We start from the raw sequence: 13,404 nt of genomic DNA on the forward strand, positions 1-13,404 counted from the left end.
AAAGGCCATTTTAAGTAACTTTGAGTAAATTTGGTTTTGGCCTAATTTTTCTCATGCTTTTTTATGATTATATTTATATTTTCTCGAATTAAAAGTCACAAAAATACCGAAAAATATTTTTTATGTTTTGCCATTTGTTAAATGAAAAGTCCCTCTGAATGCAGCATCCAAGGAATACAATTCCTAAGATTAGTGAACCAGTTGAGTGATACCCGAGCCTGAAGCTGGTAAAAAAAAATCATGCAAAAAGGACTTTTTCAAAATCATCAGTAACTTAAGAGCGAGTTTTTCACCAATGTGTAACAGGTCGTATCGAGGTGCTCCAATATGGATGAAACTTTCAGCGTTTGTTTGTCTATACATGAGATGAACTCATGCCAAATATGAGCCCTCTACGACAAAGGGAAGTGGGGTAAAACGGGCTTCGAAGTTTGTGGTCGAAAAAACATAAAAAATCTTAAAATTGCTCGCATTTCCGTAAAACTTCATCAATTCCAATTCTCTTAGGTGCATTCGAAAGGTTTTTTGAAGCACTTCAAAATGTGCCATAGACATCCAGGATTGGTTTGACTTTTTCTCATAGCTTTTGCAAATTACTGTTAAAAATTGATTTTTTTAAAACCTTAATATCTTTTTGCAACAGCCTCCAACACCCATACTCCCATAGGTCAAAATATAGGTAACTTCATGCACTATAAGCCTACGGTATTAACTTTTTGGCCAATCGCAGTTTTTCTCATAGTTTTTCAATTTTTCTAGAACAAACATTTTACAACGTTGGTTTTTGCCCTATAGGCCGCCATAGCGGAACTTTTTGGTCTCAATTTTGTCATATTCGAAATACTCGGACAATTTCACGTAAGTTAGAAGTATTGGAGTTGTAAATTTGATTGGAAAAATTGCCATTTAGAATGAATTAAAATATTTTTTAACAATATGTTGGATTAGGGGTAAAACAGGTTTTCGCCTACTTGATACAGCATTTAACGTATTGATCATAGGATAAATAAGATCTATTTCTTTTTTCAAACATATTTTGTATAATTTTTTTTAAATCTAAATTACTACTCCAGTACTTCTAACTTACGTGAAATTGTCCGAGGATTCCGAATATATATATCCAAATATGACAAAATTGAGACCAAAAAGTGCCGCTATGGCGACCTACAGGGCAAAAATTAACGTTGTAAAATGTTTGTTCTAGAAAAATTGAAAAACTATGAGAAAAACTGCGATTGGCCAAAAAGTTAATTTTGAAGTGCTTCAAAAGACCTTTCGAATGCACCTAAGAGAGTTGGAATTGATGAAGTTTTACGGAAATGCGAGCAATTTTAAGATTTTTTATGTTTTTTCGACCTCAAACTTCGAAGCCCGTTTTACCCCACTTCCCTTTGTCGTAGAGGGCTCATATTTGGCATGAGTTCATCTCATGTATAGACATTGTCTATTAGACAAACAAACGCTGAAAGTTTCATCCAAATCGGAGCACCTCGACACGACCTCTAGAACAAACCGAGCAATATTTACAAATACTGCCTCTTAAGTTTTTCAGGATCGAATAGATTATAAATATAGATTTGGTATGTTGGACAAAGTTGTAGAGCATTGAATTCCCAATGAGATTCTCACCTTTGGAAACATTTGGATGGGAGTAGCGGGCACCGTAAGAAAATGGTGGGTTTCAAATACTTGTTCGATTTTTGGTAAATGTTGATCGATTTTTCCCATATTTGGTCCAGAATCCTAAAATAGCTCAAGAAACAATACTCAACTTGTGGAGTGAGGTTTTGAAAAAAAGTATTATATTCTGGACACCCCAGTGTATCAACCACTTGAACAGCAGTGTCAATGCCCAACTTTTTTCCGCTGCAGCTGATTCCCTTTTTTCATCTGCTTTGCCTCAACATTCCACAGCCCAGTACAATGCCATCTGCAACAATACTATCAACAAAATGTTGGGAAACTTTTTTCTCCTCCAAAGCTTTTCTTTTGTATTTTCTTCGTACAACACACCACACCGATATACAAGAGGGCTTTCCGGGTAAAGTTTAGTTCCGAACGCTGCCAAGTCGAAGTGTCGAATTTCTTGGCAGAAATTTACGGCATGGTGCGCACTATTTCTTGGTTGGACACATTTTGGGTGCGAGACAGTTGCAGCTTTTGTAAATTTTCCGAATGAAGCACATAAAGTTTGTAATCAACATAAGTGATGCTGCCTTGGAAAGTTTTAACAAAGAGAGGCTTTTGTCGGTGATTTGTTGGGATTGAGAAAGTTGATCAAATTCAAATTAAAGAAACTTACCGCCTCAGGATGGAGGTGTTGTGTTTGTCGTGCTTCTTGGCCAAGTAGAGCAGCTTCTTCATCAACGTAAGAAACAGCAGCAGGAACAGTATCACAAACAGCGATTCGATCACGATGAAGAGCACGAAACCGAACGAGTCCGTTGTGTGCCACCAGTGCTCGGGCGATTCGAACAGGACGCTGTAGACCAGGGGCGTAGAGGTAGCGCAGAGGATCGGCAGGAACCAGCTGAGACCGATGCTGCCGGATATGCCGGTGGCAAGCGTGCTGGTGGCGGCGGTCAACTTGCGTGGTCCCAGCTCGGTCGTGACGAGGACCGTGATGGCCACCAGGGTTGACGACCCGAGCAGGAGGAACGCCGTCAGCAGGGCAATAACCACGCTGAACCATTCCTGTGGAGAGAGGGAGAGAAAAGAGAGAGGAGGGTGAAAACACGTAATTAATTAGGGTGGTGGTGTCCACTGAACTGTGGGTGACGCTTCAACACTTGAGCTAATTAGATGTGACACAAGATGTCGATGGAGAAAATGGTGACAGTCATTGCATCGTTGATTTTGATTTACTCATTAGTAGGGTTAGTGAATTTTCACGATTTCGCGGAGAGCGTAAAATTAGTGAAATTCCACAATTTCCTTCAAATCCTGTGATATTCAAGGATTTTCTGAAATAACAAATCTAACAAATTTGTAAACCACACACGGAAAGGAGTTCCATCTAAAATTTAACAATTCAAATTAGCTGGCTTCAAATTGGTGAAACAGTGATTTTTTCGGTTGAATCAGCTAAAATTTCAGCTAAATTTACCAATCTGGGAATGGTGAAATAGCTAACCCTGATTGCTGATTTGCTTTCCAAAACTGACAGCCCAAACCAAAATGACAGAAGAGATTTCACCAAAAATAATGGTGTTTCAGCACAATTTTGCGTACAATTACCGAAAAAACTAGCTGGAACCGGCAGCATGGATTTTTGACAGATCATCAGTTCGAGAACAAAACAAAGCAACGTCCTGTGTCGTGTTCGATCCTGTTTGAGCCGCTCAGTTCGCGAAGTTTTTTTTGATGATTATGTGTGTTGTTTGAGTGCAAGTGCAAGTGCAAGTGCAAAAGGCGATAGAATGTGTTGTGTGAGTGAATAAATTAAAAGCCAGGAAGATTTTCTGCGGATCGGCACCTGAAGGAATGCTTCAGTTGATAAGGTGAGAAGATCTTTGTGTTGAGGGAAAGTGGTTAGAAGTTGAGCCTCTCGTTACTGTTTGGAGGATGCGTAGGTAAAAACATGTACTTAATATAAAGTGGGGGCATCCCTAAACCACGTGAACACTTTGGCAGGGGAAAGGTGAGACTGGCGATTGTCCACACTCTACTTTTTTGTATGGACATCTGTCCACCTGGAGGGGCGGCTGGTACAGAATGTCTAGTCATAGATTGGCCGATGTTTGACAAATCCGAACAAATAGGGCACCTAACGCCTTTTAAGCACATCATAAAATAGTGTTAAATATTGTTAGAAATGAAGTTAAATGAAGTTCAATTAAGTTAAATTAAGTGAAATTAAGTTTAATCATTTTAAGTTTTATTAAATTAGTTAATATTAGTTAAATTAAGAAGAGTTTATAAAAATTAGTTAAATTAAGCAAAATTTAGTTGAATTCAGATAAATTTAGTTGAAAATAGTTACTTTTAGTGTAATTTAATTGAATTTGCCCAAATTTAGTTAAATTAAGTTGTGTTAAGTTAAATTTAGTAAAATAAATAAAATTAAGCAAAAATAAGTAAAATTAAGCAAAATTAAGTAAAATTAAGCAAAATAAAGTAAATTTAAGCAAAATTATGTAAAATTAAGTGAAATTAACTAAAATTAAGTAAAATTAATTAAATTAAGTAAAATTAAGTAAAATTAAGTAAAATTAAGTAAAATTAAGAAAAATTAAGAAAAATTAAGTTTAATTTAGTTGAATTTGCCCAAATTTGGTTAAATTAAGTTGTGTTAAGCTAAATTTTGTAAAATAAAAAAAATTAAGTCAAATTAATAAATTAAAGTAAAATTAAGTAAAATTAAGTAAAATTAAGTAAAATTTAGTAAAATTAAGTAAAATTAAGTAAAATTAAGTAAAATTAAGTAAAATTAAGTTAAATTAAGTAAAATTAGGTAAAATTTAGTAAAATTAAGTAAAATTAAGTAAAATTAAATAAAATTAAGTAAAATTAAGTAAAATTAAGTAAAATTTAGTAAAATTTAGTAAAATAAAGTAAAATAAAGTAAAATTGAGTAAAATTAAGTAAAATTTAGTTAAATTCAGTAAAATTAATTAAAATTAAGTAAAATTAAGTAAAATTAAGAAAAATTAAGTAAAATTAAGTAGAATTAAGTAAAATTAAGTAAAATTAAGAAAAATTAAGTAAAATTAAGTAAAATCAAGTAAAATTAAGTAAAATTAAGTAAAATTTAGTAAAATTAAGAAAAATTAAGTAAAATTAAGTAAAATCAAGTAAAATTAAGTAAAATTAAGTAAAATTAAGTAAAATTAAGTAAAATTAAGTAAAATTTAGTAAAATTAAGTAAAATTAAGTAAAATTAAGTAAAATCAAGTAAAATAAAGTGAAATCCAGTAAAATAAAGTAAAAATGTGTAAAATTCAGTAAATATAAGAAAAAAAAGTAAAATTAAATTAAATAAGTTAAATTGAGCTTAAATTAGTTGAAAATGGTTATATTTAGAAAAATGTAGTTGAATTTAGGTTAATGTAGTTGAATATAGGTAATATGTACATTTATTTAAATGTTTTTTCATTTGGTAGAATTCAGTTGAATTAAATGTAATTTGGTAGAATTTAGTTAAATTTAAAATTATTTGATAAAATTCAATTGAAATTAAGTTAAATTTAGTTAAATTTAGTTAAATTAAGTTTAATTAGGTTAAATAAAGTTAAATTAAGTTAAATTTAGTTAAATTAAGTTTAATTAGGTTAAATTAAGTTAAATTAAGTTAAATTAAGTTAAATTAAGTTAAATTAAGTTAAATTAAGTTAAATTAAGTTAAATTAAGTTAAATTGAGTTAAATTAAGTTAAATTAAGTTAAATTAAGTTAAATTAAGTTGAATAAAGTTAAATTAAGTTAAATTAAGTTAAATTAAGTTAAATAAAGTTAAATTAAGTTAAATTTAGTTAAATTAAGTTAAATTAAGTTAAATTTAGTAAAATTAAGTTGAAATAAGTTAAAATAAGTTTAAATTAAAGTAATTTGATGTTATATTCAAACTTTGTTAAATGCAAAACGTAGTTTAAATATAACTTCAATTTACTACAATTTAACCAAAATATCTTTTTGTAATTTTTTTTGTATTTTTATATTTTTGTATTTTTGTATTTTTGTATTTTTGTATTTTTGTATTTTTGTATTTTTGTATTTTTGTATTTTTGTATTTTTGTATTTTTGTATTTTTGTATTTTTGTATTTTTGTATTTTTGTATTTTTGTATTTTTGTATTTTTGTATTTTTGTATTTTTGTATTTTTGTATTTTTGTATTTTTGTATTTTTGTATTTTTGTATTTTTGTATTTTTGTATTTTTGTATTTTTGTATTTTTGTATTTTTGTATTTTTGTATTTTTGTATTTTTGTATTTTTGTATTTTTGTATTTTTGTATTTTTGTATTTTTGTATTTTTGTATTTTTGTATTTTTGTATTTTTGTATTTTTGTATTTTTGTATTTTTGTATTTTTGTATTTTTGTATTTTTGTATTTTTGTATTTTTGTATTTTTGTATTTTTGTATTTTTGTATTTTTGTATTTTTGTATTTTTGTATTTTTGTATTTTTGTATTTTTGTATTTTTGTATTTTTCTATTTTTGTATTTTTGTATTTTTGTATTTTTGTATTTTTGTATTTTTGTATTTTTGTATTTTTGTATTTTTGTATTTTTGTATTTTGGTATTTTTGTATTTTTGTATTTTTGTATTTTTGTATTTTTGTATTTTTGTATTTTTGTATTTTTGTATTTTTGTATTTTTGTATTTTTATACATACAATAGAATATCGCAACTAAGCCGTACAATTAGGATGATCAATTATAATATAGTTTAAAAAGCCTGAAAACTATTGAATCATCCAAGAATAGCGGAAAATCATGCTACACCAGCAAAAAGTCTTTTTGAAAATAAAAAACAACTTTAGGCAGTAAGGGATTTTTTTAAATGATTTCGAAATTACTAGTTAAAACAGTCGAAAAATTAGCTGGACTTACCGAAAAACGTAGCAAGAACAAAAAAGAAACGAGCTAAATCAGCCAAAAGGCTGGGTAAATAAAGCGTGCTTTGCAGGCAGCAATGGAGGCTTTCGAAAGAAAACTTGTAGAAATAGTGAAAAAATTTGCTATTTCAACCAAAACACCTACCAAGAATAGCGGCAAAGTTAGTTAAACTAGCTAAAAAGATGTGTGAAAATACCTGGCTTCGCAGCCATCAATGGAAAATTTTGAGAATGATTCCAAAAAAACTAGTTGAAACAGTCTAAAAACTCGCTGGGCTAACCATAAAACTTCCTAGAATACCACAAAAACTAGCTAAAATAGCTTTCAGACCTTCTGAAAACATACAGCTTTTGAGACTGACAGCATTTTTTTAGCTTGCAAATTAGTTAAATTGACTAATAATTTAGCTAGATTTACCTTTTTTGGGACCTGGTTCCAGCTGTCAAATCCAGGATTTTTTTTTAGGATTTCCAGCTAAAAAAAATCGTGGTTAGAAAAACAACCAATTTTTTTAGGGTTTTTAACCGAAATTTAGTAAGATTCACGATAAACCTTCTTTCCGTGCATAAGTTTTAATCAAATGTTTTCTCAGTCTCGTGAAATTCAAGCGAAATTTGATGATTTGATTTTGTGGTCCCCGTGAAAACTGAAAATGTTCAACTTGAAAAATCACTTAGCTTAGATGCTTAATATTTAATTACAGGTACGAAAATCATTGCGGTTGCTAATTTAGCATTTTTTACGTTTCGTGTAATTTTGTGTTTTCAAAAAGTGGGCCCCGTTAAAATAGCATGTTTTTAACGAGAAAAATTTGAAAATTGTCAAAACTGTGTTTTTTTTTTATGAATTCTAACATTAACTATCATTTCAAATATGTTTGGACGCTGTAGTAGATGCCAACACAATTAAATTAAATAAAAATATGAGTTTACCAAAACTGTGAAACATTTCGCTGAAATATTTCATAGGAATCCGAAGTACCGGGAAGGTAAAGCAGAAATGTATTGTTCTGATATACTTAAATTCTAGCATTTTTTTATACAAAATATCGATTGTTTTAATGTTAACAGCTTATGTGAGACTTAAATAATGCCATTAACTAAAATTTAAGTCCAAATTTGCGCGATTCATAAGCAAAATTGAGTGTCCGGAATTCGAATCAAAAGTGTCCGGATTTCGAATCAGCTTTTGTCAGTGTCCGGGATTCGAAGCACATCAAGTTAATTTAATTTTGAAATTCTGATAAAAAAAATGGTTAGAAACGACATATTTTGCATGCATTCTCTTAAAATTGACTGTTTATACTACATCCTGATGATATTTCTACATTTCCAACTTATTACATGATTTTTTGCCAGCTATAACAAAAATGATATGCTACAAAGTGTCCGGATTTCGAATCATGGTATTATTCGAATCACAAAAAAATACGTTTTCTTGTCTAATTTTTGAATGCTGAACTCACTTTTGACCCCTAAATTACTTTAAAATGCATTTTGTAATTTAATAGGCAATCAACTATTCAAATTTGACTAAAATTGGGTCGCAGAACTCGAATTTGATGTTAAGAGTAAGAAATTAAAAAAATAATATATTTTTTTGTTCATGATTCGATTATCTGAAGTCCCATACAAACCTTCGGATTATCGAGTCTGGACTGTAGGACAAACCCAATTAGAAACAGCATTTTGATGTCAGGATTTTTTGGTAGGAAAATGAAAATTGAGTTCATTTCTTCTGATTCTAAATAATAATTCAATTTTTTTCAAATACAGCGTACCTTTTTAAAAAGTTAATTTTCCTCGTTTCATATTTAAGACCAAATTTAAAAATGTATATTTATTGAAATGATCGGAAAATTTCACAAAAGTTACTTTTTTTAACATTGGATATCGAATCAATAGTTTTCGAGATATCGTTAGTTTAAAATAACCGTCTTATTAGATGACATTTAGAACAACTTATTATCATCAATTGAAATTATATATTAGAAATTCATTTTCAGAATCTCAAATAGTTTTATTTTCAGCATTTCAAAAATATTTTTTTCATAAATTATTTATAAGGAAAAAGGTGAAAATTTCCGATCATGAAAACCTAAAAGTGACTGTAACAAAAAAAGGTGCACTTCAACAATAATTCGGTTAGGTAAATTTTGGTAACAAATTAATTAGGCTTTAAGAACATTTACATTGACTACATTTTTGATATTTTTTCTAAAATTACATTTCATTCAGAAATATTTTTTTCTGAAATCAGATTTGGTGAGATGGTGCAGATCATGCACTATGATTCAAAAAATGTCCATAAATCATATAAAAAAAATCTTATTTTGAGGATATAACTTTTAGTGAATAAGTTAAATAAATCAATGAATTCTGAACAGTCTAATTATAATCTACAACTTTGCCGAAGACACCAAATCGATTAGAAAATCTCAAGATACCATTTATATAATTATGTACCCATTTTGTATGATAAGCCTGAAAAACTTGAAGGAGACTTGCATGGAAAGACTAATTATGCAAAATGGCTTCTTTTGAAATGAGGAAAGCCTGAATAAAGTTTAATCCAAATAAAAAAAAATTAAAATCGCTAAAAAAAATTGCAAAATTTCAGAAATCTATCTACTTTAGAAATTTTCTACATGTTTTCAGAACTGAAGACTTTTTGATAATATAGTTTTGAAAGGTTTTGAATTTTTACCTAATTTTGACAAGATACTTGCCCAAGGGTGCTCTTAGTTATTGACTAACGGGTTAAATTTAATGGTAACAACGGCTTTGGCCCTTTTTTGCATATTTATTAGTTTTTTTTTGTGTGTTGATTTTAAAAATAGTTCTACAACTATACTATACTATACTATCAACAAAATTAAGTTTTTGTATCGAAAACGAAGTTGACTTTATAGCTGTCGGCCACCATTGCTAGTACCAACCACTAGTGTCTTCCTTTTTATCTACAAGGACTTCGCCGTCCTGGGCTCCTAAGTGTATGAAAGTATGGCACGGAGCGACGGCGCCGAATACCCATATTTACACAAAGAATTTTAGAGCGCCCGCCGCGGGATTCGAACCGTCGACCTCTGGATTGTGAGTCCAGTGCGCGTTCCGATTGATCCACACGGGCGGGACAAGTTTTTGTATCGTCTACTCTAAAACTTTATAGCACATTACTGCCGCTCTAATCGTGTCCGTCCCATATGTAAAAACAGCAAGCCGAGAAAAACGCGTGTAAAAGTTGTCACACCCTTAAGGCTACGTGATAGAATTTTACAAAAAAGTGGATTTTCTCCGGCTTTCTAGAATAATGTACTACATTTTATTGGTTTTTCTGATAGTTTACATGATTTTGAACCAAACTGCATCATTACCTCAAAATTGATGAAATTACATATGGGACGGACTAGCTTCTAGCGGCAGATTATTACATTCTAAAATAACTCTGCAAAATTACAAAAATAAAACACTGTAAAGTTGAGTAACAAAAAATGGAAGAGTTTTTTTAATAGTTTGTTTTTCGATGATTCGTTTTTTAGAAATTTTGAGTACGCCATTAAATCGGGCATCCAATTTTACATCCCTTTTTGACACAAAATTTCCATCTAATCGCCTTTTCAGGATGCAAATTATTGAAACACATGTCTTTTTTCGCATGTTAAAAAATGGAAGGGGTCGTACCGCCCCTCCGTAGATATCGAAATATTGAGCACGGATTCATGATCAGGGACACAAGTTACCCCTTAGGACAAAGTTTCACGCAGATTGAAGAGTGGTCGGGCATTTTTTTTCCGATTTTGTTTGACTTGACGGAGAATTACCCTTTATTCAAACTCTGAATCCCGCTATCCCCGGCCTGTCGACAAGTTGTCTCGCTTAAATCTGCCACCATTTTCGATGACAATAAGCTTAAGTTGTCCACCTCCCAGCTTTCTCATCTTCAAAAGCTCGAACAAAACCAAACTTTCACAACATCCAATCACTCACAGTGTGGTGGCCACAGGATGACTCTCCTTCGTCGGACACATCCCATGCATGGCAGAGGCGTTCCCAGGACACTCCCTCGCCCCATTAAATTGTAGTTTCGTTGTTGGAGATTTCTCTAAGGGTGGACCGTGCGTGTGTGGGTGTGTAACGGCCAATCATTTGCTAAAATGTTTCCGATTATTGATGGTCCCTTGAGTAGCGGGGAGGGGGAAAACAAGGAGGTTAAAGGGGACCCGCCCTGGGAAAGGCAATAAATTTCATTTTCACTTGATTGATGGCGTTTCCATTAGGCCCCGGAGAGCTCGTGTCGGCCGGCCGGCCCCTCCCTCGAGGGCCAAGGTGTTTGTCTTGTCGTGGTGTGACCCCGGCGTGCTGAACTGTCTGCCATCATGCCAACATCAGTCAGGCAGGCAGGACAGCCAGGTCGGGAACAATCAACCGGAAGCTTAGTCTCGCCGTGACACCGCACAGAATCACGCGTGAGAGGCGCTGGAATGTGGGACACGGTTTTCGAAGGGTAACCCTTGACTGCTCATGTTTGGTAATATTCTGCTCATGTTTGGCAATATTCAACCAGTCCAAAATATGGCTCTTGAGATAGTATTCAAGATGAGTCTTCCAGGAACCTGAATAAAAAAATTCTATCAGTTGAGGGTTAACCATTCGACGTTGCGAAGCGAGTCAGACTCGGACCGGTTTGTTCCGGATGGCCGGTGATATGAGCAGGATATTGGTATTTATTAGGCAATTTGCGCCGTCGTCGACGACGCGGGCCCGGGTGATGATTCGATTAGAAGAGATCCCCGGAAACGGCGTCGAAGCACCGAAAAGGTGGGGAGAAGGTGGTGACGGCCAGACTGACAGTTTAAAGTTAATCAGCTCGTCCGAGTGTATGATTCAATTTCCTGGCCGGTGGTCGGTGGTGCGCTGACGAGGTAGTAATTGGAAGGTTTCGAAAGCGAAGCGGTTGATGAAGACGACTTGGCGAAGGAGGAGTGCTCTGATTAGGTTAAATGATACCTTGTACTGAATTTTAGGAAATTTGTGCTCTAATTGATAACGACTTAAATTCCTAGAAGGCAAATCAGGCTCTGTGCTAGGATCAATAATAACAATTTAATTAGAATGAAAGCTATCAAGTTGTTGAAAAGGGAGTTCCATGTCGACGATGAGGGAACACGCATAATTGATATGGCAGATATCGAACAATATCTATTTAGTAAAACTCTTTCACCAATTAAGCTGCAACAATCCCCTCTTTAAATTTCGTGATACTGCCCGCATAATTGTACCATATGCTTTTTCATCACTATCGAGTTATTGATGCAGTTTGGTTCAGAAGCGTGTGCTCATCCTAAACAAAAACAAAAATATCCAGTACCTACTTTGCTTTAGAAATCTGAAGGGTATCCAGTTTTTTATTTGCGAAAACTTAACACGTCACCTTATGTGTCGGACGTACTTGCCTTACGATTTTCTCAGCTTGCTGTTTTTTCATATGCAAAAATTATGTGATCATGGGCAGGATACTTTTCTTCTAGATGAACAACATGGAACATTCAACAAAAAATTTACGGGTTTTTACAACAAAAAGAAATTTGATGTCAAACGGATGTTTTAATTGTACAAATTTTATTAGCGAAGTAGAATTCTGGAAAAGCCTTTTTAATAATTAATGATTTTAGTTTTGCAAATCATTACAATTATCTAGCAATTAAACAATATTTTCAAAATCTCTGCTCTTCCGATTTACAATAGGTTTAAACCAGAGCTGTTGCACTAAGATTTTTGTTACAGACATTAAGGATCTTCAAAACTACGGGAACTATCGATACGATTTTTTATTCATACCCAAATGTACAGTCTACAACACTATTTACAATATAGTTTGACTATTTTTACAATCAGGTTGTTGCAGGATTGGGTCCGTAAGTTTGACAATTTTGGAATAAGAAGACAACAACTTCCTTGATTGCTGTGTACCCTTAATAATCCATCAAAGGGAAATAAACACATTCTAATTTATAATGCGATCTATTAACATCACTTTTGCATCAACTTTCTTAGATAAAACACCAAAGAAATTTTGCTCGCTGCTAAAAAATTTTTTTCAAAAATTTTAAACAAGACTAACATTTCAAACGGTCCAAAAATTCAATATTACGCCCTTTTGAAATGTCAGTCTAGATTTTAAATTTTTGAAAATAGTTTTTTCGAAAAGATCGGAAAATTTTACGAATGTTTTATATTTTAACATTGTAAATCGGACCATTAGTTGCTGAGATATCGACATTAGAAAATGGGGAGCTGTTTGGGTGAGACTTAGAAAACATCAATTTTCCTGTTTTTTAACCTTTGCATGGCAATATCTCAGCAACTATGGGTCGTATCAACAAAGGTCAATAATGCAAAATATAGAGAATTTTCTCAGCTTTTCAAAAATATTTTTTTCAAAGGTGGGCAAACATGGACACTAATTTTAAAAAATGAATAACTTCGACTATTTTCAAAAAAGTTACCTAAAAATGGCTATTACTTGAAAACGGTGCACTTTATCAAAATTTCACTGAAGTACTTTTTGATTGCAAATTCGATTTTACATCGAAAACTGAAGTTGAAAAATGTTTGCGACCAATATTTCGATTTTTTTTTTAATCTGTATTGATTCAAAAAATCATAACTCGGTCAAAGATTTTTTGCCCATTCTGGAAATTTCTGAAAAGTTGGCATTTGATGTCCTCTAAAACATATCAAAAAATAAAAAAATTAAAAATAGTGTTTTTCTGCAAATCAAGTTTTAGTGACAAAAAGTGAAATTAAAAATCACCAGATTTTTTTACCGTGTATAATTTTTTTTCAGTGT

General features: G+C 32.0%; 1 protein-coding gene across 1 annotated transcript in view; it reads right to left on the reverse strand.

Annotated features, from left to right (window-relative positions):
* Positions 1-13,404, reverse strand: part of LOC120418404 (uncharacterized) — a 326,864-nt gene that overhangs the window by 47,377 nt on the left and 266,083 nt on the right. Inside the window, exon 17 of the mRNA XM_039580780.2 lies at positions 2,303-2,694. Coding sequence (XP_039436714.1) covers positions 2,303-2,694 — 392 coding nt within the window. The remainder of the gene's footprint in view (positions 1-2,302; positions 2,695-13,404) is intronic.

Source organism: Culex pipiens, chromosome 2, assembly GCF_016801865.2.
Source record: "Culex pipiens pallens isolate TS chromosome 2, TS_CPP_V2, whole genome shotgun sequence".
In the NCBI taxonomy this organism is placed as follows: Eukaryota; Metazoa; Arthropoda; class Insecta; order Diptera; family Culicidae; genus Culex; species Culex pipiens.